Source organism: Gambusia affinis, linkage group LG07 (genome assembly GCF_019740435.1).
Source record: "Gambusia affinis linkage group LG07, SWU_Gaff_1.0, whole genome shotgun sequence".
Taxonomy (NCBI): Eukaryota; Metazoa; Chordata; class Actinopteri; order Cyprinodontiformes; family Poeciliidae; genus Gambusia; species Gambusia affinis.
Window position 1 is genome coordinate 11,775,397 of NC_057874.1, and position 27,638 is coordinate 11,803,034.

Genomic DNA, 27,638 nt, shown 5'->3' on the forward strand with positions numbered 1-27,638 from the left:
TGTTACAGGAATGGCAAAGAGCTGTGACAGTTCACATTACTGGGATCTCAATCTCAATCTTATATATATATATAAAAAGTATGTGATAGTAACCTATATATATATATAAATAAATAAAAAAAATTCCCTTCTCACCCACCGCGGGTGGTGATTCTTCTTCCTCTTAGCTCGGGTCCTCTACCAGAGGCCTGGGAGCTTGAGGGTTCTGCGCAGTATCTTGGCTGTGCCTAGGACTGCACATTTCTGGACTGAGATGTCTGATGTTGTTCCTGGGATCTGTTGTAGCCACTGTTCCAGTTTGGGGGTGACTGCCCCGAGGGTCCCGATGACCACAGGCACCACTGTGGTCTTCACCTTCCAGGCCCTCTCCAGTTCCTCCCTTAGGCCCTGGTATTTCTCTAGTTTCTCATGCTCCTTTTTCCTGATGTTGCAGTCACTTGGTATTGCCACATCCACCACAACGGCTTTCCTCTGTTGTTTATCCACCACGACTATGTCTGGTTGGTTCGCCCTCACCATTTTGTCTGTCTGGATCTGGAAGTCCCACAGGATCTTAGCTCGGTCATTCTCCACTACCTTCGGGGGTGTTTCCCACTTCGATCTTGGGGGTTCCAGTCCATATTCTGCACAGATGTTTCTGTACACTATGCCTGCCACTTGGTTGTGTTGTTCCATGTACTCTTTCCCTGCCAGTACCTTGCACCCTGCTGTTATGTGTTGGACTGTCTCAGGGGCCTCCTTGCACAACCTACACCTTGGGTCTTGTCTGGTGTGGTAGATCTGGGCCTCAATTGCTCTGGTGTTTAGGGCCTGTTCCTGGGCGGCCATGATGAGGGCCTCTGTGCTGTCCTTCAGTCCAGCTTTTTCCAGCCATTGGTAGGATTTTCTGATGTCAGCCACTTGATTTGTTGCGGTGGTACATCCCATGCAGGGGCTTGTCCTCCCATGATGGTTCCTCCGGCACCTCAGCTTCTGTTCCCCATTGTTTGAGACATTCACTGAGCACATTGTCTGTTGAGGCTTTGTCCCTGATGTATCTATGGATCTTGGATGTCTCGTCTTGGATAGTGGTTCTCACACTCACTAGTCCTCTGCCTCCTTCTTTTGCGGTTCGTGTAGAGTCTCAGGGTGCTGGATTTGGGGTGGAACCCTCCATGCATTGTTAGTAGTTTCCGGGTCTTAACATCTGTGGCCTGTATCTCCTCCTTTGGCCAGCTAATTATTCCTGCAGGGTATCTGATTACTGGTAGGGCATAGCTGTTTATTGCACGGATCTTGTTCTTGCCATTGAGCTGGCTTCTCAGGACTTGTCTTATTCGTTGGAGGTATTTGGTTGTGGCTCTTTTTCTTGTGATCTCATCAAGGTTGCCATTTGCTTGTGATATTCCCAGGTATTTGTAACCTTCCTCTATGTCTGCTATTGTTCCTTCTGGGAGTGAGATCCCTTCTGTGCGGATGACCTTCCCTCTCTTTGTAACCATCCGACCACACTTCTCTAGTCCGAATGACATCCCAATGTCCGTGCTGTATATCCTGGTGGTGTGGATCAGTGAGTCTATGTCTCGCTCGCTCTTGGCGTACAGCTTGATGTCATCCATGTAGATGACATCAAGATGACATCAATATATGTATATATATATTTATATATATATATATATATATATATATATATATATATATATATATATATATATATATATATATATATATATATATATATATATATATATATATATATATATATATATATAATGTTTAGATCTTAGTTTGGATAAAGTGCCTCCGTGATCTGATGCACATCAACACAGCGACGGTGCCACAGTATATATTTTATGTACTGTCAACACAAGTTGTTATGACCAATAATATTTTTGTGTTAACCAACCTCTCAAAAACAGATGATACTTCTTGCTATTTAACTCTTTGCAGGTAAACACAGAATTGTATACAAAAGTGGTACAGTCGTAATCTGTGAATATTAAATATGCGCAAAGCTTTTCTAAAACCTGAAAATGTAGTTATTATATTGAGAACTCTGTGCTAACTGTGAGGAGAGCAGGAAGAAAAAGTTGTTTTTCAACAAGTGATCACAGCATGTCAACTGGTTCTATTTTGGAAAATGCCTTTAGTGACGGTTATGACTGGAATAATAATTTTGTTGCTTCTTAATATAATCTTGTGAAGACATAGGCCTACAAAAACAAGAGAGTACGTTTTTTATTGCTTTCCCAGCTGTGGTTTTCCTTTGACACTGTCCTATTTTCAGTCTGAACTTGGCCTTGAGTTGCCTCTCCATCAGCATAGTAAATGTTAGTATCGATGACAAAACTCTTGGATAGAGCTGTTTTGGCAATGCACCGTTAAGTCCACACGTGACAGACTCTAAGTCATTTATCTGTTGACATGCAGGCTTGCTTGTTTCACGCATCAGAGATGTGAAATATTGAAACCACTTGACCTTTATTTATATTTTGTCACGATGCAAAATCTTGCGTATTATAATTCATACAACAGAACTACACAAAGTAATGTGTAGTTAGATGTAGAAGCAAAGGAACAAACTTTTTTCCAAATAAAAATCTGAAAAGTGTGTCATACATAATCAGGCAACATTTTTCAGAACTACATTTCCTATTTTTTGTATATAAAGTACTGAGGTGTTCTGGGTTGTCTCTGCCATCTTTGCTCATCTGGAAACTAACAATTCTCCCATGTAAAACAGATAAAGCTCAGTCACATCACAGGGATCTGATCCTTTTATCAACTCTGTCTAGTCACTGTTAAAAGGAAGGATTGTTCCAACATGATACTGTCATCATGGTTTATGATAAGATTGTGTGTTTATGGTTAGTTTTCCCTCATGCACATTATATTGCATGGAGACCAAAACATTACATTTTGTTTACATCTTGCTGAAGCATTTCCTTCTTCAGGATTTCTTGAAGCTTTTGATAGTTTTCTTGTTGCCACTTTTCCAGATTTTCCCATCTCTGCAATACTCTGCAGCTCCATCAAAGTCGCAGTGGAGATCTCTAACCTTACTCAACCTTCTTTTGCAGAGCAAAGAGGTTTGACTAACAGCCTGCTACACTTTTTAGTTTTTCATTTAAAACTACAAATTACTTTACTTCCACTTTACAAAAATCTTAATACAATATACTAAGGATTCTGGTTATAAAAATTCTCAGTCTTAACCTTGTAAATGGGTTAGGCCATGAAAGATAACCAGATAAGCAACATCTGATATCTGACACCCTTTGAATTTTTTATTTTTTTTAATTACTAATAATATACTGCTGATCACTGAACAAAATAATGTATGAATAATTTCAGCATCTTTAAGAATATAAACACAAACGCAACGGTTACTTAATGATAAAGTTGGCGTAAGACAATTAAATTCAGTTAAAAATGTATTTTGTTGTTGTTTTTCCTGTACACCCATCCCCCCCTGTTTTCTCTCCTTCCTCTTTGTCTGCTTGATCTCTCCTCGCTGCCATCTCTCCTCCCAGCGACAGCCGCTGCTCTCTGATTGGCTGTTTCTGATGTGGGGGCGGAGCTTGCTGAGTCCTCTGCTGCTTTTCTAGCTTCAAGATCAGCTCTGTCGTCAGTTTCGGTAACAGCTACGCAAGGAGAGCGAGAACGGTGTACGTTCACAAAAAGAAACAAACGTTTCAGTAGCTTAAAAGGTTGGCTTAGTAACTGTAATTGAAACGTAAAAACAAATAGATTAGTGTTGGACCTTGGTAGCGTTCTCTTCCAGTAAGAAAAAGGGACAATATAAAGGATTTCGACGGTGGCTTTGCTTCTTCCCCTTCAGTTCTTTGTTTTTCGCCGTTCCAGTCTAGCAGGTGAGCAACAGCGCCCCCCTGTGAAGACGACTGGAAACAGCCTGAGGATAGGGAGCCTAACAAACGGCCGAGCAGCTAGCCTCCCCTGCGACGTGGGTCTCCACAGCCCAGCCGTCCGATGCGGAATGAGGATGAGTCCCGCTTTGGAAGCCCTCATGCAGGCGGACGGGACTCCCTATTCGGGGAAGGGGGTTATGCTTGAGCCCTTCATACACCAGGTGGGAGGCCACTCCTGCGTACTGCGCTTCGGGGAACAGACGATATGCAAACCCCTCATCCCCCGGGAGCATCAGTTCTACAAAAACCTGCCTCTGGAGATGAGGAAATTCACCCCTCAATATAAAGGTAAGATACCAGCGTTTAGACAAAGGGTGCAGCAGGAGGAGTGCTATTGTTTTGACTGTACTCAATGTGGGTTTGCAATCAGGGCCTGCACAAAAATATATGCGGCCTCGAGCAGAGTCTGTTTTGGGGTCTTATTTCCTGTTTGGGCCACTAAACCACCAATGATGTCTTTTTTGTTTTGTTTTTTGGTTTAGCTTAATTTAGTTGTTCTTTTTGATTATAAATGTTCCCTTTTTTACAAATATATAAAATGTTGGGAATATTCAATGTGAGAGGGGAGAGGAGGTCCAAGTTTTCAACTTTTAAATGCTGATCCAATATAACACCTGGTCAAAGAAATAAACAAGCCGTGTCTGATCTAATGCTATGTTATTGGTGCATATGTAATAAATGGAAGCAAATTATTTAAAGTTTCAATGTACAGCGTTGCAGTACAAACTAATTAATTGACTGATTAAGTCCTCCACAGACCCAAGCAGTAAAAATTATAAATGTAAGCTGAGCTGAAATGACTACAAATGAGTTAATCACTTATTTTTAATACTAAAGAAATTCAGACATTACCGTGTTTTCCGGACTACAGAGCGCACCTCACTGTAAGCCACACCCACAAAGTAAAAAAAAAACAACTTGCATATTTAAGCGGTATATATGGCTATCTACACCACTCGCAGAGAACAAGGATGCAGAGAGGCAACTTCCCTTTCTGCTATTAAGGATGCAGCCCTGCGTCTCCAGCGCCGATCCATGCATTCGTTCACGCCGAGCTTATGTGCAGCTTTCAACTTAAAAGCTGCATCATATGAACGTCTTTGTGTTTCCATGATGAGGGGATGCGAGTGCCTGCTGCTAACATGTGCTTGTTCTAAATGAAAATCAGCACTTTCTTCTTTGATTTACAATTTTGACTTCCAATGATGCGCTTCCTGCCAAAGAGCCCCCTGGTGGTTGAAGAAAAATCCACAGAAAAGTCTCACCAGGCTATAAGCCGCATGTGTCAAGGCATGGGAAAGAAGTAGCGGCTTATAGTCCGAAAAATACTGTAAATATTTTAGAAGTGCTCTCTGGGAGTCCCCTTAATTAGCAGCTTTGTTTTCTTCTGTGTTGTTCTGGGTCTGGTTATAATCAGTGGTTTAAAGAACATTGCGTACACAACAGGACACGTTCAGAGTGGACTGGATTCCTGCTATATTTTTTAAGATGCTGTTGAGCACATCTCATGTCCAGTGGGGAGGTTCAAATGGCACATGAATGTAGGAACCAACTTCCAGCCAGGAGGATGTGTAGCCAGGGGTGTCTTTTAAAACATCTACAGTTTCAAGATGAGAGTCAACCCCACCGCCTGGATCGAAAATAACTGGGCCACATCACCTGGAACGGAGAGAGGAGCTCACAAGTCATTTGAGTGGATTCTAGTTTCAGAGAGCTTCACACAAATACACATTTTCATACGCACACACGCAGGCCTTTAATGAAGGGTGTAGTGTTTCCTGGTTGCAGCCAAGGCCAACAAGCTCACATTCACACTCGCAGACAATGACACCAAATGCATGCGAAAGCAGACGTCTCCCTCGGCCAAGTTTGACGGAGCTTGGGCTCATGAGTGATATCTGACCCCTCGCTTATGCGGCTATAAAAAGATGCGGAGTGTGACTTAGATGATGGTCTTCTGGGCCTTTCGAAAGTACACCGCGTAAACTAATATTTAGAATTTCCTCACATTTCATATGCAATTAATGTATATAAAACCTAATGTTTTTAAAATTTTGCACATTTGTAGAAGTAAACAATGTCTTTTATGACTACTTTGGGTCAAGGTTCAGACTTTCAGGCAAGCAAGGAAACAGTAGTTGATGATAACCTGCATTTCAGTCATTCTCCTAATTTAGACAGTTTGTGCCCTTGGGTTGTTACAAGAAACCCCCCACACGTCTTCCTTGAATAATTCCTTATCACAACTTTCTAAGCATCCTTAATTAGGAGTGACTCAGAAGTTCCCACAATCTCCGAGAATGATTACGTTGCATCCAGTAGGATGAGTTTCAGAGGCGGGGCCGTTTGTAGGAAGAGGAAGAAGATTATGACGGTGACGTCAAAGCACATGACATCAGCCGTCCTTCCTCTACTTGCTGCAGACTTTTAGACACTAAATGTTAACAGAATACATGAATCACAGTGATGAATCAAATCCTTGGTCCTTTTGTTTATATCGCTAGCTCTTCCTTTTCAAACGCTTTCTACCTCCAGTTTCCTTCCTCTTTCTCTTTTATATGCGTCGGTCACTGCAGCTGCCATGTTTATTCTCAGTGCAACGCCTCCCCTCCCATCTCTGCAGCACTCAGGTCCTTGTAGGGAGTTTTATTAGGACCTAGTGGGGACAGACTTGGCTGGATGTTTGTTGGCTGTATCACAAAAAATTAATATTGGGATCACGTTGCAAAAGGTTAGTCATCAAGAGGTTTTCATAAGTTATTTGTTGAGCTAGTTTCTACTCAAATTTCAGCTTTTGAATTTCAGCTTTTTCATCTAACATAAAAAAAATTCACAATTATGATTATGATTTGTTTTTCATAGGCATCTGCACTAACAAAGTCAATTTTTTTTTTTGGACTGGTCAGATGTTGTGTAAATGTATAACATACATGGGGCTGAATTAGATTTTCATCTTACAACTTTGAGTACAAACAACAAACTGTTTCTCACTACCACAGAGTCTAAAAATATAGTTAAAGTGAAAACGGCAAAGATATCAATTAAAATTATTTCTAAATTGCAAAATGTTTTCTATTTTGCTTTTGTAAGTCAGAAGAAAGTGCTTGGACCAGCAGTAGGCAGCAATCTAAGGAGTTGGTCACATTTTTTTTTTGGCAATTGTAAAACTTTAACTTGATTTGGGTAGACCATACAGAATGTCTGATTAACATTTGAATGTTTGTTTTGTATGACATGTTGGTCATTAGTAAACATCTCTTCCTTTCTCCCTCCTCTTCTTGCAGGTGTTGTGTCGGTTAGTTTCGAAGAAGACGAGGAGGGAAACCTGTGCCTCATCGCGTACCCTCTCCATAGCGAATCTGTGGACTTGGAAAACAAAGACCCTTCGGCGGACTGCCAAGAACCCAAGAGCAAGATGCTGAAGTGGAGCAACAAGAAGCAGTCCCCGTTGCTGCTGGAGAAGGAAAACTACAGCAAAGACAGAGCTCGAAACAGCAGAAAAGAGGACAAAATCATGAGGTGAAGATGCTCGCTAGAATGAGAGTGGTTTCTTTATATTCTATATGCAGCTCAGGAGCTAAAACTTTTCTGTGTTTTTTTCTTCTCCCTGTGTAGTTATAATCGTGATGAGGTCCAGCAGCCTGAGGTTTTGTACTTCAGCTTGGAGAAAGGCAACGTGGTGTCGCAGATCAAACACAACCCATGGAGTCAGAAGTGTCACCAACAGCAATTACAGAGGATGAAGGAAAACGCAAAGCATCGCAACCAATACAGTATCCTTTTTTATGAATAACACTGCATTCAGTGACTTGCGTGGAGATGCATCGTTCAGCCGTAATGTACATGTCTTCTTTATTGGCGTGATCCTTGACTCCCCGTCTCACAGAATTCATTCTGTTGGAAAACCTGACGTGGTGCTACAGAGTCCCGTGTGTGTTAGATTTAAAGATGGGGACCCGTCAACATGGAGACGATGCTTCAGAGGAGAAGAAAGCCAATCAGATCCGGAAGTGTCAACAGAGCACATCAGCATCTATTGGAGTGCGGCTCTGTGGGATGCAGGTAAAGGGATCAGCTTATTTAGTTTGGAAAAGTCTGGAATTTGATTTCACTATTCTGCATGTCTGGATTGAAATGAACAAAGAAAATAAGAGTGTAGGGAAGACAAGTTCAGCTCAGTAAATTAGAGCATAATCAAAACTTTTAGTGTACAAAATCATGCCACTAAGAACTAAATGTTGTCCACTCCCAGCAGCTGCTACAATTTGATGGCATATATTATTATCAGGGCTTGCAGTTGATGGGAACTAAAATTCAGTTTTTATAGTTTCCATATATGAATTTTCTAGGATTCATTTATGAATCCTATAAAATCCATAGGACCAATATATAATCCTATGGATGTTGGATAGGACCTACAAAGAAATGATTTTTAGTTCAGAAATGTTAGCCTAGTTAAAGTTTGTCCATATATTGTATGTACAATATGTGCACTTAGTTCTTTGTGATGATGTGCTATAGATTCTGTGTTTTGGTCAGAGCAATACTGTACCTTTTAAACAAGATTTTGTTGCTTTATTAAACATTTTTCCTGTAGCTTGTGCACTATTTCAACTACAGATTTTCCTTCCACTAAGTTTTCCATTACTGTGTTAAGATGCAGCATTCTGAGCAGCCATTTTCTTTAGCTCTGTCGGGGAAATGTTAATACAAGATTTCTGAATTGAAATGCATTTTTGGAATTGGTCTTATTACTCTGACTCACACGGACAAATGTTTGTCAGATGAAGGAAAAGGTGAAATGTGAGATTTATAGACCATTAACCTGTTAGAAAAAAAATCAAAGGAGCTTAGTCCTTTTTTTGTTGACGGTATGATGTGTTGAAATGAAAATTGAGTAACAACCCTAACAGAGTGGATTTCTGCATGTCTCTGCAGGTGTACCAGTCAGACTCCGGCCAGCTAATGTTCATGAACAAGTACCACGGGCGAAAGCTGACCCTTGCTGGTTTCAAGGAGGCTCTCTACCAGTTCTTCCACGATGGCCGCCGCCTTCGTCACGAGCTGTTGACCCCGGTTCTGCGCCGGCTTCGGGAGATGCAGGCCGCCCTGGAGGCCTGCGAGTCCTACCGCTTCTACTCCAGCTCGCTGCTCATCATCTACGACGGCGACCCTCCCAGGACTCCTGCCAGACCCAGACACCGAGGAGGGGAGGAAGGCGATGAGGATGAGCCATCTGATGAAGAAGAAGAGGAGGAAGGCGAAGAGGAAGGAGCATTTGGATTCCCTCGCTCTTCCTCCACCAGTGCAGCCGGTGGTCTGTCTGGTGGCGGCGGCAGTCGCTCCTCGCATGGAGCAGAAGAGGCCAGCAGCCCCGAAGTGGACGTGCGCATGATTGACTTTGCTCACACCACATGTCGGCACTACGGAGAGGACAGTGTGGTCCACGAAGGCCAAGACAGCGGCTTCATCTTCGGCCTCCAGAATCTGATCACCATCATCTCTCAGCTGGAGGAGCACAGCACTGACTGAAGGCACATCGGAGATGACCTGGTTTAAATTTTTAGCATGGGAGAAAAGTTCTTTGGAGCTACAAACCCCACTGCTTCACCCTCTGAGGTGCTTCATGCCTGAACAGGGGTCCGCTTGGTGGAAACCCCAGATGCCTCTCGGTTAGAGGAAGAGTCTGCGAGGTTGATCCTGCGCTCTTGCTCACCTGCTGAAGGAAAGGGCTGCTACTGCCCTCTCTTGCACTTTTCTCTTTTATGAGACTGAGACTTTTTCTTTGTGATACATGGTAGGAGCATTGTTGCATGAGACGGACAATTTTTCTACAGGTTCTCTCCTTTGACGTTGTAAGACCTCCCTCCTCCCTCTCCTCTGGTACAAATCGGTATCTTTAAGTTCTCTCTGAGAGAGAAAGAAAGAGGCAGAGATGTTTGAAACTGTACTTGGGTAGGATGCCGCCGTGGTGCTTACCCTGTGATATTACATCCTTTTTGTTAATGAACTGCCCCCAACAGCAGAGCACAACTTAGTGGAGGAGGTAACTAGTTACATGAACAAGCTGACCTTAGCTGGCTCGGTCAGCAGCCTTGTAGCAACGGACAAATTAAACATCTTATAAGGACTTTGTGTTTCTATTGACGTCTTGTGAGAGAGATTGTTGTCTACCACATACTTGGATTTAGACTTTTTTTTTTTTTTGGGTGGGATATTATTTAGGTTTAGAAGAAGGGATTTGCCTTTTACATTATTTTTTCTGCACTTCCCACCTATATAAATATGTTTTGAAAAGGGGATTTTATTGGAGTTTCTTTTTGTCATTCATCTTCTTCCTCATTCCTGCAAATCTGACTTGAAGAGGATATATTGATAAGAACACTAGCTTCAGAGACTATAGACTATTTATTTGAAATGATTCTTTAAAAAAAAATGGAAACAAGCACATTCCTTATTACCACTTTAAATGTTCTGTCCTCCTGAGCGTCTGATTTATTGTTTTTTGCATACTTCTGTTAAGTGTCTTGGTAAATAAAGGCATTCATTGTGGTAAAATCCATCTTCTGTGTCATGCTTATTTAAATTCAGTCCAGAAAAGTCAAAAAGGAGAAGTGAAAGTGAAAAAGCAGATGGCACTCAGTAAAAAGGGGAAGCAGTGCTGTGATTCAGGCTTTTTACTTAAATTATAGATAAAATGTTTGCATTCTGGAAAGAACAGGTGAGTGCTATTGAAGCGAACTTTTCATTCACTTTTCTAGTCCATATGTTCATTACTTTCTCAACAAAGTAGCATTCCACTAATTTGATTTTTAGACTATGAAACAGTAGTCAAGACCACCTAACCCGAGACCAAGTCAAGACCAAGACCAGCGCCCCGCGCTACATGACACAATAAAATGTGAAATATGATTAAAATTGCTAATCAAATTGGTCTGAAAGATTCACATTCCCGTAAAAACACCTAGATATTAAATATTTAGAGCTGAAACAAATTTAACCAATATTAAAAGCAGATCAAACTCTTTGTTCTGCTTATCTAAAAAGATAATGTCCTGGGCATTTGCCCATATCATTCATGTCAGAGACTAAGTGAGGCTCCAGTCCAGGGCCGGCCCAAGATTAATCTAGTTATTGGTGTTGAGATGTTTGACCTGTGAAGATGAAGACAAATCAAAGCAATGCCAACTTATCCTGCAAAGATCAAGTTCTTCTTGTGACTTGTATTGCAAGTTTTTCATCCCTCCACCCTCATGTACCAGTGTGCAGGTGATCATGTACAATTGTAGCACACGCGAGTATGTTATCCAAGGATAACACACTTGGCCATGACTATTGCAGAATTAGCTTTTTTAAATTTCACTTTCTGTAAAGGATTTTATGGATGCTTAGTTTTTAGCACTGTTGCCTAGAATCAAACAGGTCCATGTTCTACCATTTCATTCATGAGTTCTCTCAGTTTACTCCAGTTTCCCGAAACAGTCCAAAGCCATGCAGGTAAGGGTTAATGGCTACTCTTGGACTAGAATTGGTGCTTAATTTAATGTCTGGAACTAAAATGATGTAGAAATTGCATTTAAATTTTGACCAGAATCCAACATTCCAGAACAGTTCCAAGACAATAGTCCTTGAGCTTAGTTTCAGTTATTTGCTGAAGAGTCGGTGAATACCAAGCTTCCCAAGCATGCGTCATTCTGGTTCCAGAGTTCATTAATAAGCAGTTTAGTGGATGTTCTTGGCCAAGCTCCCCACAGCTGTGACGACGGTGACTGATCTGCTTCGCATTGGAAGAAAGCTCAGATTATAGACTTCAAGCCCTCGAAACAAACTTCCTGTGGTTTCAGAGTGAAACTCAGGAAGGCATTCAGCAGGAGTGGATCAGCTGCAGAGTGAAAGCAAGAACCTGTTTTTCACTCTACACAGTTCATCAGGTGAGCAATGTGCGGCGAATGTTGCTGTTTTCCGTGGGCAGCATAATCAGCTTTGTAATGGTGGAAAATCCTATGAGTTAAACAGAGTGGCTCGACAAAGCATCATGGAAACTGTGTTCAAAATTTTCCGACATATTTTAGTAGCTATAAGCTCACCTGTTTTACACATCAAGGGTGGGGTGGAGTGAAAAGGGAGAGGAAACGTCATAATTTGTGACCAAGCCAGCTGCGTGACCAGTGCTGACTTTTACTCCAAATGTCTGTAGCATGTGGAGTAGTTTAATGACGTTTACTTCCTTGTAAGTCTTAAGAATAATCTACAGATTTTATTAAGGTTATTTGTGCATAATTTCTTCTGGCAAGAAGTCAAACTGTAGCTGTGTATCATGTACAAGAAATTTGTTCACATTCAAAACCACAGTTGGAAACAGTTCTGCTGTTTTCATGCTTTTAATGTATAAATTGTTTACAATTTTCTCAACAGCTGACTTCGCCTCCACTCTTCCTGTCATCGGTATTGCGGCACGCTAAAATCATCCTGATGAAATACGATAGTGTGAGGCCAGAGTTGTGTGGCACGAGACAGGGGGGATTATTAATTTCCTCTCATCAGATCTAAAAATAGCAGCAAAATCTCTGCTCATCTGCTGCCTGATGGGAAACAGATTTAGATTTATTTGTTTTGCTCCTGAGCTGCAGACACTCAACCATACACAGGTACCCCCTAATAAAGACACTCAAACTATATTTTCTGTTTGATTTGTATTCTTTATTTATTTATTTTGCTTTTTTTTTTTTCAGGATCAAGGGAATTATATTTCCATGTCCCGTATTATGTTCCAGTAAAAGTGATGCGTTGCTATTGAGACAAAGGCAATTTAACTGTCTGATATATTTTTTATGGCTAAACTGTAAAGTCTTAAAATCTTTCATGTAATTAAATATCAGAAAACATCACAGGCAGTGCCCTGTAAAAGTATTCACAACCCTTGAGCTTTTTCATACATTGTAATTTAAAACTTCAGTGTATTTGTTCGGGACTTTGTACAGTAGACCAACACAGAGTCTGGAGGACCTGGAGAGATCTACAGTCTAGGTGGTAGAAGTTTTTGCTTTTACAATTAATTGTTGGATTTAGACCGAAACCAAACTTTTTGGTCTAAATTCAAAAGCATATTTGTGGCAGAAAACTAGCACTGCATTTCACCCTGAACACATAATTTCCACAGTGAAACAGGGCGGCAGAGGCGTCATGTTGTGGTCAGAGTTGATTAAAATATAAATGGAGACACACAAAAGGCATTCCTAGAGGAAAAGACGTAAGGCAATATCAGAAGAGGAGTGAATACAAACGCATGTAAAAAAAACCCAAAAAAAACAAAAATTTTATTTCTTTCAATTTCACAATAATGCACTATTTTTCTTGGTGTGCCAGAACAAAAGATTTCCATGAAATATGTGAAAATTCCTAGTTACATTTTGAGACATTGGGAAATGTCTGAAGGAATCTAAATAGTTTTCCAAGTAAATCAAGTTAACCTGACACAAAAATAGACATCAGTCCTGATGTAAAACTGCGTGATTAGTCCTGGTATGATAACACCTGAATGCAGATGTACATATTTCCCTGCACTGGGATGAGCACGCAACTTGTTTCCGTGTGTTTGCATGGAAACCTGCACATTGTGGGGCCTGATATAACAAAGTAGTGCTTTGCAATTCACAGTTCAAGGGTTATGCAAATTTATTATCAGGTTGCCTGTCACTCCAGCTGCCTGCACTTTAGTGACTTTACAAGGACTCCTAATCCAAGCGTAACTTGAGACATCTTTTGTGAAAGGAAGCACTGAGAATAAATGGCTTATCTAGAGTGCAGCACATAAACTGCCTCTTTACCTGCAGCAACAAAAACAGAGTAAGTTGGAACTTAATAGAATCCAAACAGGAGCATAAAAGCATCATTAAATAGCCTTTGTGATCAAAGGTTCAAATAATAAACACTGGTTTACATGACACCCTCAGACAGGAATCGCGTTCTTTTTCTACACCTTCCTGTTCCTTTTTGTTGTGGTTGGTGATCAGAAATCTTGGCCTTGTCATCTTGGAATATTCCTGTGTGGTCAGGGAGGAAAACATCCACTGATGGAATAACCTGATCCTTCAGTGTTTTCATGGCCTCATAATGTTGCTGGACCTGGACTCAGCCAGTTACAGCAACTACAGATCATAGTGCTTCCCCCAAAGGTTGCTAAAGTAGACATTAGTCATGATGGGTGCATCTTTTCATCTGTCCCTCTTCTTACTCATTTTATCACTCTAAAGAAGTCAAATCTTAATGTACGTCAATCACAATTGTCCAGTTCAGGAACAATGGTTTGAAACTGGTGTGTTCAAAGTTCAAACAAACGTTTTGAACGCAGAAATGTACACACAGTCATGGTCTGTGTGAACAAGAGCTGGTTTAACAGGTGACAAGAGGAAAAACAGTGTGGCTTAAGTTCAAACCCTGACGTCAGCAGTGTGTTATGCAAGTCTCCTTGAAACCCTTGAAAAGATCCCTGAGATAAGTCAGCCACTGAGATGGGCTAATTGGACGTTGGAGATAATAACCTGAACACCTTGTACCAATATCTGTTGGCCCAAATTCATATCGGCCAGTTTTATATTACACATTTCTAACTTTAGGTTCCTGATGGCACTTACAGGCCTTTAAACTTCGACCCTGAATAATGAACATCTGCTGAAGTGTGTCACTTTACCCTTAGGGGCCCTTTAATACTGCTTTTTGTACCTAATTTAGTTAGTTAAACTTTTGAGGTCTACGCCCGCCCTGTGGCGGGCATGACGTCATGCATCTAAAAGACTTCCATTTAGACCCAAGACTCCAAAGGGTTAAGATATTAGATATATGAGTATACTTCTGTCTTGAACTCCCTAGCTTCTGTTATATGAAAAAGTGTCCTTCAGTTTCTTAATATTAAGGTCAGGCACATGGATTTCTCAGATAAAGTACTGTAAGATCTCAAAGATATCTTTTCTTCCCACAAGTAAATAGAAAATAGTGTTGTGTAATTCCTCAGTGGTGTCACACACTGTTTGTTTCATTTCTCCCAGAGGGGTTGTGTCAGGGCATCAGCAGCTGTTTATACTCCAAATCCACATGAGAAGCATGGAAGTGTTAGGAATCCACACTAAACCTGCAGGGCAGCTTCGACACTCTTGTAGCTTCTATAAAAATAAAATAAAATAAAAGGAACAGTATTTGGAAGGAAAAGCCAAAAATATTCCACTTATCTTTATCCTTTTGATGGTAATTTAAACATGGTGAAATTTTTTCCTCATTTTGATTTTAAAGCAAGTAATCATGGTAAAGTTTTATCTGTTTGCGATCGTGTCGTTTCTATTCAGAAAAGGGGAAATAATGTGTTGACTTCTACATCATGGAATGGGGAGTGTTGTTTGTAAAATAGGGAAAAAAAAGAGAGAGTGCTTTAGCCTAGCATGTCTCTGAATGTTTGGAGGGAGAAATCCGCAGAACACCAGCAAGACCAATTTGAAGTCCATTCCTAAATTAGCAGCCGAACCATTTGGATCACCATCGTAGGGAACAGCTGTTTTACATTTCCATGTTGACACATGAACAACACTAAAACACAAAAGATGTATTCAAGCTAAAAAGAAAACAAAAAGAAAGATTTTATGAGTTGTATTTTACTGTTCATGTCTGTTTCTGTTTATTTAGCGTTGTTAGTTTGATCATGAAGAGGATTATCTTAATAAAAGCAGCAATCGGTGAGGAGAATTTATTTTTTCAGCCAGATGATCACAGCAGAATATCAGAAAATAACCTGCAAAGCCCATCACATATCCAAGCTGAGTTTTTTTTTTCTTCTTTTTTTCCCCCCCTTTTTTTATTTTTAATGTTATTAGTCCTCTACTTATTAGTCCTCAATGTCCAAGTCTGGGATTGAGTTGTAAATGAAAACATCAGATGTAAATACCAGCTCTTGTTCTTGATTCACTGTCATTTAAAAATTTATTTTGAGTATCTCTAAAGGCGGCCCGAGTTGTTACTGCAACACTGTTTGTTTCATTTCTCCCCAACTCCCAGAGGGGTTGTGTCAGGGCATCAGCAGCTGTTTATACTCTAAATCCACATGAGAAGCGTGGAAGTGTTAGGAATCCACACTAAACCTGCAGGGCAGCTTCGACACTCTTGTAACTTCTACAAAAATAAAATAAAATAAAAGGAACAGTATTTGGAAGGAAAAGCCAAAAATATTCCACTTATCTTTATCCTTTTGATGGTAATTTAAACATGGTGAAATTTTTTTCTCATTTTGATTTTAAAGCAAGTAATCATGGTAAAGTTTTATCTGTTTGCGATCGTGTCGTTTCTATTCAGAAAAGGGGAAATAATGTGTTGACTTCTACATCATGGAATGGGGAGTGTTGTTTGTAAAATAGGGAAAAAAAGAGAGAGTGCTTTAGCCTAGCATGTCTCTGAATGTTTGCAGGGAGAAATCCGCAGAACACCAACAAGACCAATTTGAAGTCCATTCCTAAATTAGCAGCCGAACCATTTGGATCACTATGGTAGGGAACAGCTGTTTTACATTTCCATGTTGACACATGAACAACACTAAAACACAAAAGTTGTATTCAAGCTAAAAAGAAAAGAAAAAGATTTAATTTAATGTTATTAGTCCTCCACTTGTTAGTCCTCAATGTCCAAGTCTGGGATTGAGTTGTAAATGAAAACCATCAGATGTAAATACCAGCTCTTGTTCTTGATTCACTGTCATTTAAAAATGTATTTTGAGTATCTCTAAAGGCGGCCCGAGTTGTTACTGCAACACTGTTTGAGACCCAAAGATCTAAACAAAGACCAAACAGATAGGCAAACAAGAAGTAAGATGCTGCAAAGTGTTTGAGGGGCTGAGAGGATTTACGATGTGAGAGGTACTGACAGTTCTGACTACCTTCAACCTTATTTATGTGCTGCAACATGAAGCTGGAGCGGCAGTAGATGTGATATGAAGGATGGAAAGAACTGTTCATGTATGCATGCTGCACACAAACTCAATTCTCCCTGCAGCAAGCACACAGAATAGCATGACTGTGTGGTCTTAAAATAGCCCAGACAGAGACACTAGAAGCAACGGGAATGATGAGTGTACAACCAGCTCTTAGTCTGGAATAATCTGGATTAAGGCTGATGACTGCAGTCCAGTTAGGAGCGGTCATCTGTTGTGGTCTTATGTTGTGGCTTTCAGGTCAGGAGGGATTGTGTTGGTTCTCTGCTGGTTAAAGCTGTGGCAATTAATCCGCTTTGAAATATTCCACTTGCATGTTTGAACCCGTCGGGACACCAAACTCTTTCCCTGGCAGAGCAGCAGCTCTCGTAGGGGGATTACAGTAAAGATGTGTAAGGTGGAGGTGAAGGTAAAATGAGTCAGAGTGAGAGATTCATCTCACCTTGTGACACATTGTAATCCAACATGATTCCCGTCTTTTGCATCACAGAAGGGATTTTTTTTTTTAAAAGGTTTTGTGTTGAAGAGCCTCACTGAGCAGAATTTCTGATTTTTAAAACATACATCAGGCTTATATTTTATTAAATTACAGTTAATTTTTCCACTAATCTTTTTTCTACAAAGACATTTATGCTACGAAGAGAGCAGTCTTTTAAATGTCGACAATATTCTGGTGCATTTCCACTTTATTATCATGAAAGGTTCTTCATTTCTGACTGTTGGCCATGCAATTTGTTTAGAAGAGCAAAATATAAAAGGATAGTCTTGTTATGCAGGACATTTATACAAAGGCTGGTTTGTACCACAACTATTAAATTACAGGGGAAAAAAAGGAAAACAGAAAAGCAACTTCCCTTTCTGCTAATCCATTGTTTTCATGTTCTTCAACATTAGATATTCTACAGAACCAATTACTTCACAACACTTTATACACTAGAGGAACTGGTCTAAAGCTAGCTTTGCCCCAAAAACCTTTTAGCCTTGATTACATTGCAGCCTCTTGAATCAACCATCTCAGCAAGTATTTGATTAATAGCAGTGTCATTTTCTAAAGATATTCTGGATTTTGCCAAAGGTCAATAATGCAAGCAAAACACTTTCTAAATGTCAGAGCTTTGCCATTGTTTTGGTTAACATTTAGCTCTAAGAGGGCCTCAGTTTACACAATTTCAACTCTATTACCTTCTGTTGCAGTGGAACTTAATAGAAGCCATGACATTGCTACCTGGGCTTTCACAATTAGTGTAAAGTCAAAGTGGATGAAAATCTTTTGAATTTTAAGAACGTAATGAAGATTTTGTCTGTTATTATTGTGGCACTTGGATAATAGAGATAATTTTGTTATGTATGTGGCTGTAAGAGTAGAAATGTGCAAATCTCAGATTGAACAAAATGTGAAACATCCAACTGATAGTTTGAAAAACGCTTATTCTGTGGCAAGAAAAGACTTTCTTATGACTGTAAGAATAAGTGTAAGAGGTCAGAATAACTTTTAAGTAATTAAGAACATGAAAGAACTGCTCAAAATCAATCCATGACTTCCTGTTTCCTTAGGGAGTCGAGATATAAAGATAAATAGACCAAGAACTGTATATCTTTGCTGGACTTGTGAATTATTACTCGTGTGTAATTTCTGGTTTGGAAACTTTGTCTTGAATAACCAGTTTGAAGAGGTCCAAAAACAAGACATCACTGCGGAGTCTGACTTTGCAACAACTAGGTGAAACAAGAATCCATCTGGTTTCATATCCCTTGATTAAATTTTGTTTTAGATAAACAAATAACTCTTTCAGTTTTTATATTTAAAATACTAACATACTACTTTTAATTTTAAAATTGAATTCTAATCACGCAGCCATTACAATCTATATTTTTTGTGCATCTTTACCTTTGACCCTGCTCATGTCCTCATGTTGTACCAAGTTAAACTATTTTGTGTGAAAAAGACCAAGAGGCTTCTGGACTTCAGATCTTTATGTAACTTCAAGCTTGATTTCAAAGACACCTTGTTCCTCTGAATAGTGTAATGGATTACTGGGACAATTAAATCCCCCTGACCTTTGGCATGCTGAGTCATGAAAATTAGAGAGATTCTGTTTCTTAGAATTGTCCATAAATCAAATGAATCAGCTGTACGTTCTGACCCGTACAGACTGACTAAATCTTCACTTTCATTATCATGATCAAACATGATGAAAACATTTCTTTGTAGAAGATTTATGATAAAATAAAATACAAGGTAGTTTAAGGTCAGTGAGAGTCCAAACAAGCTTGTCTTGACTGAACAGCATTCTGCCGAGGTTATTCTCGACTAGCAGCTTGGATCAACGGGACAAGGGAGTGACTCACATTCCCAGGTCTCATGGTGAGCTTGTGACTTTACATTCCCACCCGCTTTCTTTTGTACATATTAGCATGCAAATCCATCCTACCCCCCTCTTCCAAGAACCATATGGGTACAGTACATGACAGAGAACAAAGCTAATCTCATAAACATTGGAAACTCTGAAGAGTCTAATTCACTCATTTCACCACGGTCACCGCTTGTTTATTTGCTCCACAGGTCTGATCATTTGTTTGCCTCAATAGACTAAAAGAAACAAACACTGATCAGATTCAGATTGTGTGCTTTTGATGTTCCTGGTGGAAACAGGGTGGTTTTAATCTCTCTAATCACATTTAACAAATGATAGAAACTCTCCTAAGTTGGGTCAAAGGAGGTAAATTTCAACAAAATAATGGCTGAAGTAAATCAAAAGAGACAAGAGGAAATAATATTTAAAAACGGGAGAATTATAGTTTCAATCTAAGACTGAAATAATGGAGTTCGGGGGCTTGTGCTAAGTGAACTCTTCCAAGTAAGATTGAAACAAAGATGTGTTGGGAAGTGGATCTATAAAGTAGTTTTTGTCAAACAGTTGATTAAATATCTTTGTGAAACTACAACAAATTAAAACCACCCACTAGTGGTATGGATTGGAACCACTTTGGAAATGTTTAAAATGTCATTTGGAAAACATCAATTTGGGGGAAAAAAAGAAAAAAGAAAACCCCTATTTTGGACCTGCTTCAGGGCTAACATCCATGCAGATTGTGGGTTCTCCAGAGTGTTATATGACAGATATGATGTTGGTTATGTCCACATGATAGCTGAGCACATTATCTGCTTCGCTCACCCCTCCCTCTGACAATAAAGTTATGACTCAAGTTACTTAAAAAGCTGGAAAACAAGTTTTACTTTTAATTCTCGAGAAAAGGGAAGTGGGTCAGCAACATATTTACATGACAAATATGAAATATTGAAAGGTGAAAACATTGTGATGAAGATGCAATATATGAACTAAAATACAACGGGAACTTAGGCAGAGGAGTACTTTCTGGTTATTCAGCATTTAATAAGTAGTTTTTGAATAGTTGTATTTTAGTCTGCTTCTAAAGCTGACATTAATGTTTTTGTGAGAGTCACTGTCCCAAACAAATTAAATATCCTATCTCCTCATGTAATTCTGCAGGTACTGTCTGGTCCTGTTTTGTCAGAGGAGTCTCTCTTTTATCTTTTCCCTTGTGACCAATTTGGACTCTTTGTGTTAACAAGAATTTCTCCAAAGTGACAAAGCTAAACATTCTCTTGAAAAGAATGGTGTCTGCTAGAATATGAAAACCCCTATTACACTGGACAAATAGTCAGTAGAGCCTTTCTCAGAGCAGCCTCAACAATGGCGACGGTTGCATGAGTTTGTCCCGTAATCAGGGATTTCAAGTTTGAATCTCCACTCTGACTGTTTGGGCAAGACGCTTCATTCATATTTCTTGTTGGTGGTCAGAGGGCCAGGCAGCCTCATCTCTGTCAGACTGCTGAAGAGCAGACCTGGCTACAATTCAGTAGCTCCATCACACCTTTAGCGTTATGTGTATATGAATGGATGGATGACTGAATGTAGTGTGCACAAAAATGCACAAAAGATACAAACATTGAAACAAAAAAGAATAAGTCACCAAACACTTTGGGGAAATGTGCTTGTTCATTAGTGAGAGACCATCTGGCATTGTAATCAAACATTATGAATCAACCACTGAATTTGTGTATGGATTTAAACATTGCGCAAACAGATTATATTCAACTTACGACTAGATTTGTTTTCTGACCCATTCTCAAAATGAAGATATGTTCTTTTCTACACATGAAACTCTTCCATTCAACAGAAGACAAGTTGTATTACTTGTAATGTTTCTTCAGCTGTTCAACTGTTAATGCAACTCTCTATTGCTTGTAGCTTCAAAGAGAACTGATTCAGAATATAAACTGTTTACAACTGAACTGAAAGCTTATTAATCACTTCTATTGAAACATACAGTTGTAGCTGCTATTTTGCCTATCTCCTAGACACTGTGTATTGGCAAGCTCATTAACCTGTGATTCAACAACTGGATGGTTTTCTGGTCTCTTCTGCTCTCTGGTGGCTGTTTCAGATCATTTGGACCCCAGAGTTGGGTATTTGTGAGGTAATAAAACTAACTGAAGTTATTTAGAGACCCCAAAGGATAGAGCGCTCTTTAATAGAGCTCATAAATGTATGAAATGTATTACTTAAATAATATTACATTATTTAATATTAATGTAATATTAAATAAAACATTTCACTGAAATATGGCTTTTTTATTATTATTATTATTTTTGTTTGTTTTCAACAATACGGTCCATTGAGATTTTAATAAAAATTGTATCAACGCCATTTGTTTGCAGTACAGATTTTCAATAAGCGCATTATCTGCTGGCACTCTTTGCTAAACCTGAACACTTCCACGTTGCTCAATGCGGTAGTAGGTACTTCCGTTTTAAGGAGCGAGAAAACCCCTACGAACATAACTTTGATCTTTTAACCCAATGAGAACAGGAGGTATGGCCACTGATGAATACGTTTTACGCGAAGCCGCTAAAATCGACGCTGTCTCTTTAAATCTTTGAGCTTCGTGTCTGTAACGGTGACGTGTCTTTCTCCTCCTTTTCCCGGTGGCTCAGTCAGTCAGTCATTGAGATTCACTCCGAGCTGATTTTCACTGGAGGGGAAAGGATATACGACAATTGTTAAGGCATCATGGGCAGTAAGTACTACTTTTTGAATGAATCTTCATCAGCCTGATGGCCGTAGCCTCTGAAGAAAACCTCAAGTTGTTGTTTAATCTGTTTTCTAACTTAGTTAGCTTACTCTATTAGGGTACACTTTAGCTTCTGTTGCTAGCTAGCGTGTGAATTGTTGCTTTTTTTTTTTACCGCTGTAAAATATTTCTGACAAAAACTTATTTGTGGAAATAATTCAGCAAACTAGAAATATTTTATAAATGCAGTTTTTTTCTTTTCTTTTTGTTCTAAAGTTCTAAGCTGCAGACCGAGTTAGCTAGAAACCTATAATGAGCTAACCACTCATTCAAACACTGCCATTCTAGTGATGACGATGCATAACAGATCTGCTCTTATCTTTATCTCACTGTCAATAAAATCAGCTACTACAATCATGTGATGCAAATGAATACTTGTAAAACAGTCAGCAACAGCGCAATAATGAATTTTTTTAATAATATTATGTATTTTGTGTATTTAAATTTTCCTTGAGTCCGCCCCACTCTCAATGCCACGTCCTACTCATCCCCACCAATTATTCCCAGTCAAAACTCTCATGTTTGATTGTTTCCAGTTAAATTCTTGGAGGTAATAAAGCCGTTCTGTGCGGTGCTACCAGAGATCCAGAAACCTGAAAGAAAGGTAGATATTTTTCATTTATATTGTTGTTATTTTCTTGTCATTGAATGACCTTTAATCTTGGTTTATGAAGCTTCCTTTTTTTTGTAATCCCTGACAATATGTGTCCAACAGATCCAGTTCAGAGAGAAGGTGCTATGGACGGCAATTACTCTCTTCATCTTTCTTGTGTGTTGCCAGGTAATTAGAAAAAATGCTTTCAATGTACTACAGTCTACTTATTATGCCAAGCATTGCTGTTTCTTTGACTCTAGAAATAACAGGTTAATCTTTATCTAACTATAGTTTGGAGTTTGTCAATTACAAATTTGTAATTGACAAACTCTATACTTTTACCTAAACATATTTTCCCCTTAAATTCACCTCTGGCAAACAATAAAATGAAAATTCCTCCAAATCCAATTCATTGTAAAAGCTGTTTGCGCGTCTTTAATTGACTGTGCTATTTATCTCTCATTCTAACAAATACATTTCATAAAAAGTAGTTATATTTATTTAGTTTTTGTCACGTTCATCTTTTTACCAAGCTGAATGTTGTATTGTCAATATCATATAAAATATGAAATCCGTTTAGTGGCAGACGCTAATTTCCTTCTGTCAATGTATGTCATTAATAGTTTTAGAAAAAAAAAGTGACTTTATTCATTAAATACTAACTAATTCAGTCTTTCTCATGATCTCTGTTCCTTCAGATTCCTCTTTTTGGCATAATGTCCTCAGAATCTGCAGATCCATTCTACTGGATGAGAGTCATCATGGCTTCAAATAGAGGTATTGGTCCAACATGCTAAGCAAAACTGAAGTCCTTCTGACATGAGCTAACGAATCTACCTTCATCTAGGTACTCTGATGGAGCTGGGTATCTCACCCATTGTCACCTCAGGCCTGATAATGCAGCTGCTGGCCGGAGCTAAGATCATTGAAGTTGGAGACACCCCAAAGGATAGAGCGCTCTTTAATGGAGCTCAGAAATGTATGAAACAGACCTGGCTATGATCTAAAACTTTCATTTGTATTTTGGATCATCTAATATTTCGATGTTTTCAGTGTTTGGGATGATCATCACCATCGGCCAGGCCATTGTTTATGTGATGACTGGCATGTATGGAGATCCATCAGAGATGGGTGCAGGGATCTGTTTGCTCATCATCATTCAGGTAGGAATGACAAAAAGTGTTTTGACTCATCAAAGCATTTGAAAGTAGGATGTGCAAACTAGAAAATTTCTAAAGAAATTTAGAAGAGGTCTGCCAAACAGTGCATATAGGTTGCATCGAGCTATTACTTACATGTTGACTAACATCGACTTGCTCTCTGTAGAATGCAAACCTCATGCCATATCACAGCTAAGCTCCCAGCAATCTTTTTTTTTATGTGTATATTTGTATTAACTGGACTGGTTGTATGTCTTTGCAGCTGTTTGTTGCCGGGCTGATTGTGCTGCTCCTGGATGAATTGCTCCAAAAGGGCTACGGCCTCGGTTCAGGAATCTCCCTGTTCATCGCCACCAACATCTGTGAGACCATCGTCTGGAAGGCCTTTAGTCCCACCACTGTGAACACAGGAAGAGGTAAACCACCAGAGACCACTCTTCCAATAGATTTCTTGATGTATTAAATATGTGCCTGTTTTTAGCTTTTCTCAAACTTGGTTTTGTATTCCTAGGAAATGACAGGAATATTTATTACTTTGGTAATTTTGTGTTGCAGGAACAGAATTTGAGGGAGCAGTCATCGCTCTTTTTCACCTCCTCGCCACGAGGACCGACAAAGTGCGGGCTCTCCGGGAGGCCTTCTACAGGCAGAACCTCCCCAACCTCATGAACCTGATCGCTACAGTGTTTGTCTTTGCCGTAGTCATATACTTTCAGGTGTGTTGCTTTCCTTCTGTTTCTAGCTGTGTTTCCATCCAACTGTCAAGCGAATTGTGAGCCAGTTTTTAACAGCCGCAAAAACAAAATTCATGCAAATTAGGCGTGTTTTTTGTCTTTGGTTTGAGGCTGTTCAAACCAGTAGACAGACCCAGGTCATGCAAAGCATTATTTCGTCAGATGTTTGCTGTAAAATAATACAATATAGAAATCTCTCCACGTTTAGTTCCTCTATAAAGACACAAAACCATCAGTGGATTAGAGCATCCTACCCAGAATACATTTTTGTTGCTCATCATCATTTTGATTTGACTCAGTCAAAAAAACTAACTGTCAGACTATTTTTCCCTGTCATTTAAAAAAAAAATGAAAATGTAAAATTCAAATTCCTCTTATGTTTATTCCCTTGAATTAGTATCCAACAATTGTGCACATCACAGATCAAGCAGATAAATACATGTAACTTTTTCTTCGTAATGACAAAAAACACTGACTGCAGTCCAGTGAATATATATATAAACATTAAAATTAAATGATTACTGTTAAAGTATGAACATGGACATAAATTGTTCTCCTGTTTGTGCATAAGCAAACGTCTCAATGTTTATACTGATGTCGAGGCTAAATCACACGCATTAAAAAAGTTGATAGAAAGATGATTTCTGTGACTGATTCTACTTTATTAATTAAGCCTCATCTAATACAAAAATCTGATCTTCTTATAGGGATTCAGAGTGGATCTGCCCATCAAATCTGCTCGCTACCGTGGCCAATATAACACATACCCCATCAAGCTTTTCTACACCTCCAACATTCCCATCATCCTGCAGTCTGCTTTGGTCTCCAACCTGTATGTCATCTCCCAGATGCTTTCTACACGCTTTAGTGGGAATTTCCTGGTGAATCTGCTTGGAACGTGGTCTGTAAGTACACCAGTATTTATGTGCTTTTAAGTTGTTTTTTTTTAAGCACTGAAACATACTTTATGACTCCCTGTGTGTTTTAAAAATATTATTTTAAAGTTTTGGGTTTTTTTTTCTACCATATACTAACATGTGATGAAGATGTAACATGGTCATGTCTGAATAAGGATCCAAATGTGAAGATGTATAGTTAAAAAAAAACAACAATATTTAGTACGTAAATGTAGAAAGATCAAACTTGGCGGGGAAATCCTAAACAAATATTCTCAAACGTTAGAATAACTGAAGTGCATCGATTGCAGTTTTCTGGCCGATTACCAATCTATTAAAAACTTACTCAATTCCGATTTTGGCCAATACCAGTCTTTTGTCTGAAATGCTGCTTGATGTATCAAGAAAGTTGCTGAACTGGCAATAACTATTGTTAACTGTAAATGTGCAGACATGACCTGTTCGGCCGGTTTGTCAGTTAAACCTCTCACAGAAGAAAAGAAAAGCATGGTGATTGATTTTTAAACATTTGCCGAGGTTGGTGACATCGGTGGATAAGATCGTCTTCACATATAAAAATCTGCCGATCAGCAATCTCCCAAAATTAAGAAAATCTGCACCGATAAATCGTCCGGACGATAAATTGGTTCTCCCCTGCTATAGAGTGAAATATTACAGGTTTGGTTGGCTGCTGAACTGACATATTAGCCTTATCTGGGTTTGAGAGCAGGATATTTCTACAAATGTTGGCACTGTATGGTTTGGTAATATTTTACTGTCTTTTATGATGAACACAGAGCTCGTCATACACTGAACGTTGCTGCATATAGTCCATGTTTTCACTCAATTCGCTTGTTGACTGCACGGTTTAAAATCAAAACCCAACCATAAGACAGTTTTCTATTACCAAGGTTTTTGTTGAGCAAAATAATTTCTAGGAAGCCTGTATTTCAAATAGTTCTAGGTTTTTGGGCTTTTTTTCTTTAATAAAATATTCTTTACCTGTTCACGATTACAGGATGCAACATCAGGTGGCCCAGCCCGTGCCTATCCTGTCGGAGGACTTTGCTACTACCTCTCTCCACCAGAGTCTTTCGGTTCTGTTCTAGAGGACCCAGTCCATGCACTAATTTACATCTTTTTCATGCTCGGCTCATGTGCCTTTTTCTCCAAAACCTGGATCGAAGTTTCAGGCTCTTCTGCAAAAGATGTAAGTCATGGCTGCAGTCTGTCGAGTGGTGGAGGTGTGGGTTTGTTTTCAACGTTATTTTAGTATTCAAGCTGTGCTCTTCATCACCATCCAGGTAGCGAAGCAGCTGAAGGAACAGCAGATGGTGATGAGAGGACACAGAGAAACCTCAATGGTCCATGAACTGAACAGGTAAAACGGTTTTCACTGCATGGTGTTTATCTGGTCAGATAAATCATTTGGACATGATGACTGTCTTCACTCTTCTTTATCTACTTCTGACTGTATTTGTTAATATTTTGTCACAATATATAATTTTTTTCAGCCATAAATAAATTTCCCCATAAATGTTTTTGTTTTTAGGTACATTCCAACCGCTGCTGCCTTTGGTGGACTTTGCATCGGCGGTTTATCGGTGATGGCGGACTTTCTCGGTGCCATCGGTTCTGGCACCGGTATCTTACTGGCTGTCACCATCATTTATCAGTACTTTGAAATCTTTGTGAAAGAACAAAGCGAAATAGGCAGCATGTCGGCCATGTTCTTCTAAAAAAAAAAAAAACTAAAAAAAGAAGCTGTGATCCTGCCATCTCCTGCCAGCTTTTACTGAGTTTTGTCTGTATTTCATTTTTGTTCTTTTTTTTTTTTACAACCATGAACTGTATCTGCTCTGCTAAAGACATTGAGGAACCTTCAGGAGTCCCAGCTGAAATGGGACGCTTTGGGGAAGTGAACGCCATGCTGACTTTCACATCATTTACTCACTCCTCAAATCCTAAAGGAGATGAAGAGAACCCCACTTTCAGCTGGATGTCATCACAACTCCAGATTCAAACCAAGATTTTCTGAATAGCTTCTGGCAGTGATATTTTATTCTTTTTTTTACATGTTTTCCCCACACAGGATTAAGTGCTTCAGTATGCAGGCATACACAATTAGGAAGTGGCTGCCAGCTGCCTGGGTGCTTAGTGATGCATCTTTAGTTAAGCTTTTACTCTCAGCTTAGTTATTTCTCTGCCGATCAGGTTAGGG

The 27,638-nt window shown here is 39.3% G+C and overlaps 2 protein-coding genes and 1 long non-coding RNA gene across 3 annotated transcripts; all 3 read left to right on the top strand.

Annotated features, from left to right (window-relative positions):
* The first annotated feature begins 3,595 nt into the window (after positions 1 to 3,595).
* ip6k2b (inositol hexakisphosphate kinase 2b) lies at positions 3,596 to 10,470 on the top strand. The gene is made up of 5 exons (XM_044123359.1): positions 3,596 to 4,196; positions 7,193 to 7,427; positions 7,524 to 7,681; positions 7,795 to 7,970; positions 8,847 to 10,470. The coding sequence occupies exons 1-5, from the start codon at positions 3,977 to 3,979 to the stop codon at positions 9,438 to 9,440; spliced, it is 1,383 nt and encodes a 460-aa protein (XP_043979294.1). The 5' UTR covers positions 3,596 to 3,976; the 3' UTR covers positions 9,441 to 10,470.
* Positions 10,471 to 11,616: 1,146 nt separating this feature from the next.
* On the top strand, positions 11,617 to 12,740 carry LOC122834686. The gene is made up of 3 exons (XR_006371234.1): positions 11,617 to 11,839; positions 12,324 to 12,556; positions 12,641 to 12,740. It is a non-coding gene; the product is annotated as an uncharacterized LOC122834686 (long non-coding RNA).
* Positions 12,741 to 21,835: 9,095 nt separating this feature from the next.
* sec61a1 (SEC61 translocon subunit alpha 1) lies at positions 21,836 to 27,253 on the top strand. The gene is made up of 12 exons (XM_044123360.1): positions 21,836 to 21,978; positions 22,569 to 22,636; positions 22,748 to 22,813; positions 23,326 to 23,404; positions 23,475 to 23,606; positions 23,681 to 23,790; positions 24,050 to 24,203; positions 24,343 to 24,503; positions 25,229 to 25,426; positions 26,436 to 26,627; positions 26,722 to 26,798; positions 26,970 to 27,253. Exons 1-12 carry the CDS (start codon positions 21,972 to 21,974, stop codon positions 27,154 to 27,156), a joined length of 1,431 nt encoding a protein of 476 aa, XP_043979295.1. The 5' UTR covers positions 21,836 to 21,971; the 3' UTR covers positions 27,157 to 27,253.
* Positions 27,254 to 27,638: the final 385 nt, after the last annotated feature.

Excerpts from the sequence above, each read along its gene's own strand:
- ip6k2b (XM_044123359.1), top strand. The coding sequence starts at position 3,977 with ATGAGGATGAGTCCCGCTTTGGAAGCCCTCATGCAGGCGGACGGGACT. Across the intron at positions 4,197-7,192 it reads ATTCACCCCTCAATATAAAG|GTGTTGTGTCGGTTAGTTTC; the intron begins GTAAGATACCAG and ends CTCTTCTTGCAG. Across the intron at positions 7,428-7,523 it reads AAAGAGGACAAAATCATGAG|TTATAATCGTGATGAGGTCC; the intron begins GTGAAGATGCTC and ends CTCCCTGTGTAG.
- sec61a1 (XM_044123360.1), top strand. Across the intron at positions 24,504-25,228 it reads CCGTAGTCATATACTTTCAG|GGATTCAGAGTGGATCTGCC; the intron begins GTGTGTTGCTTT and ends ATCTTCTTATAG. Across the intron at positions 26,628-26,721 it reads CAGGCTCTTCTGCAAAAGAT|GTAGCGAAGCAGCTGAAGGA; the intron begins GTAAGTCATGGC and ends ATCACCATCCAG.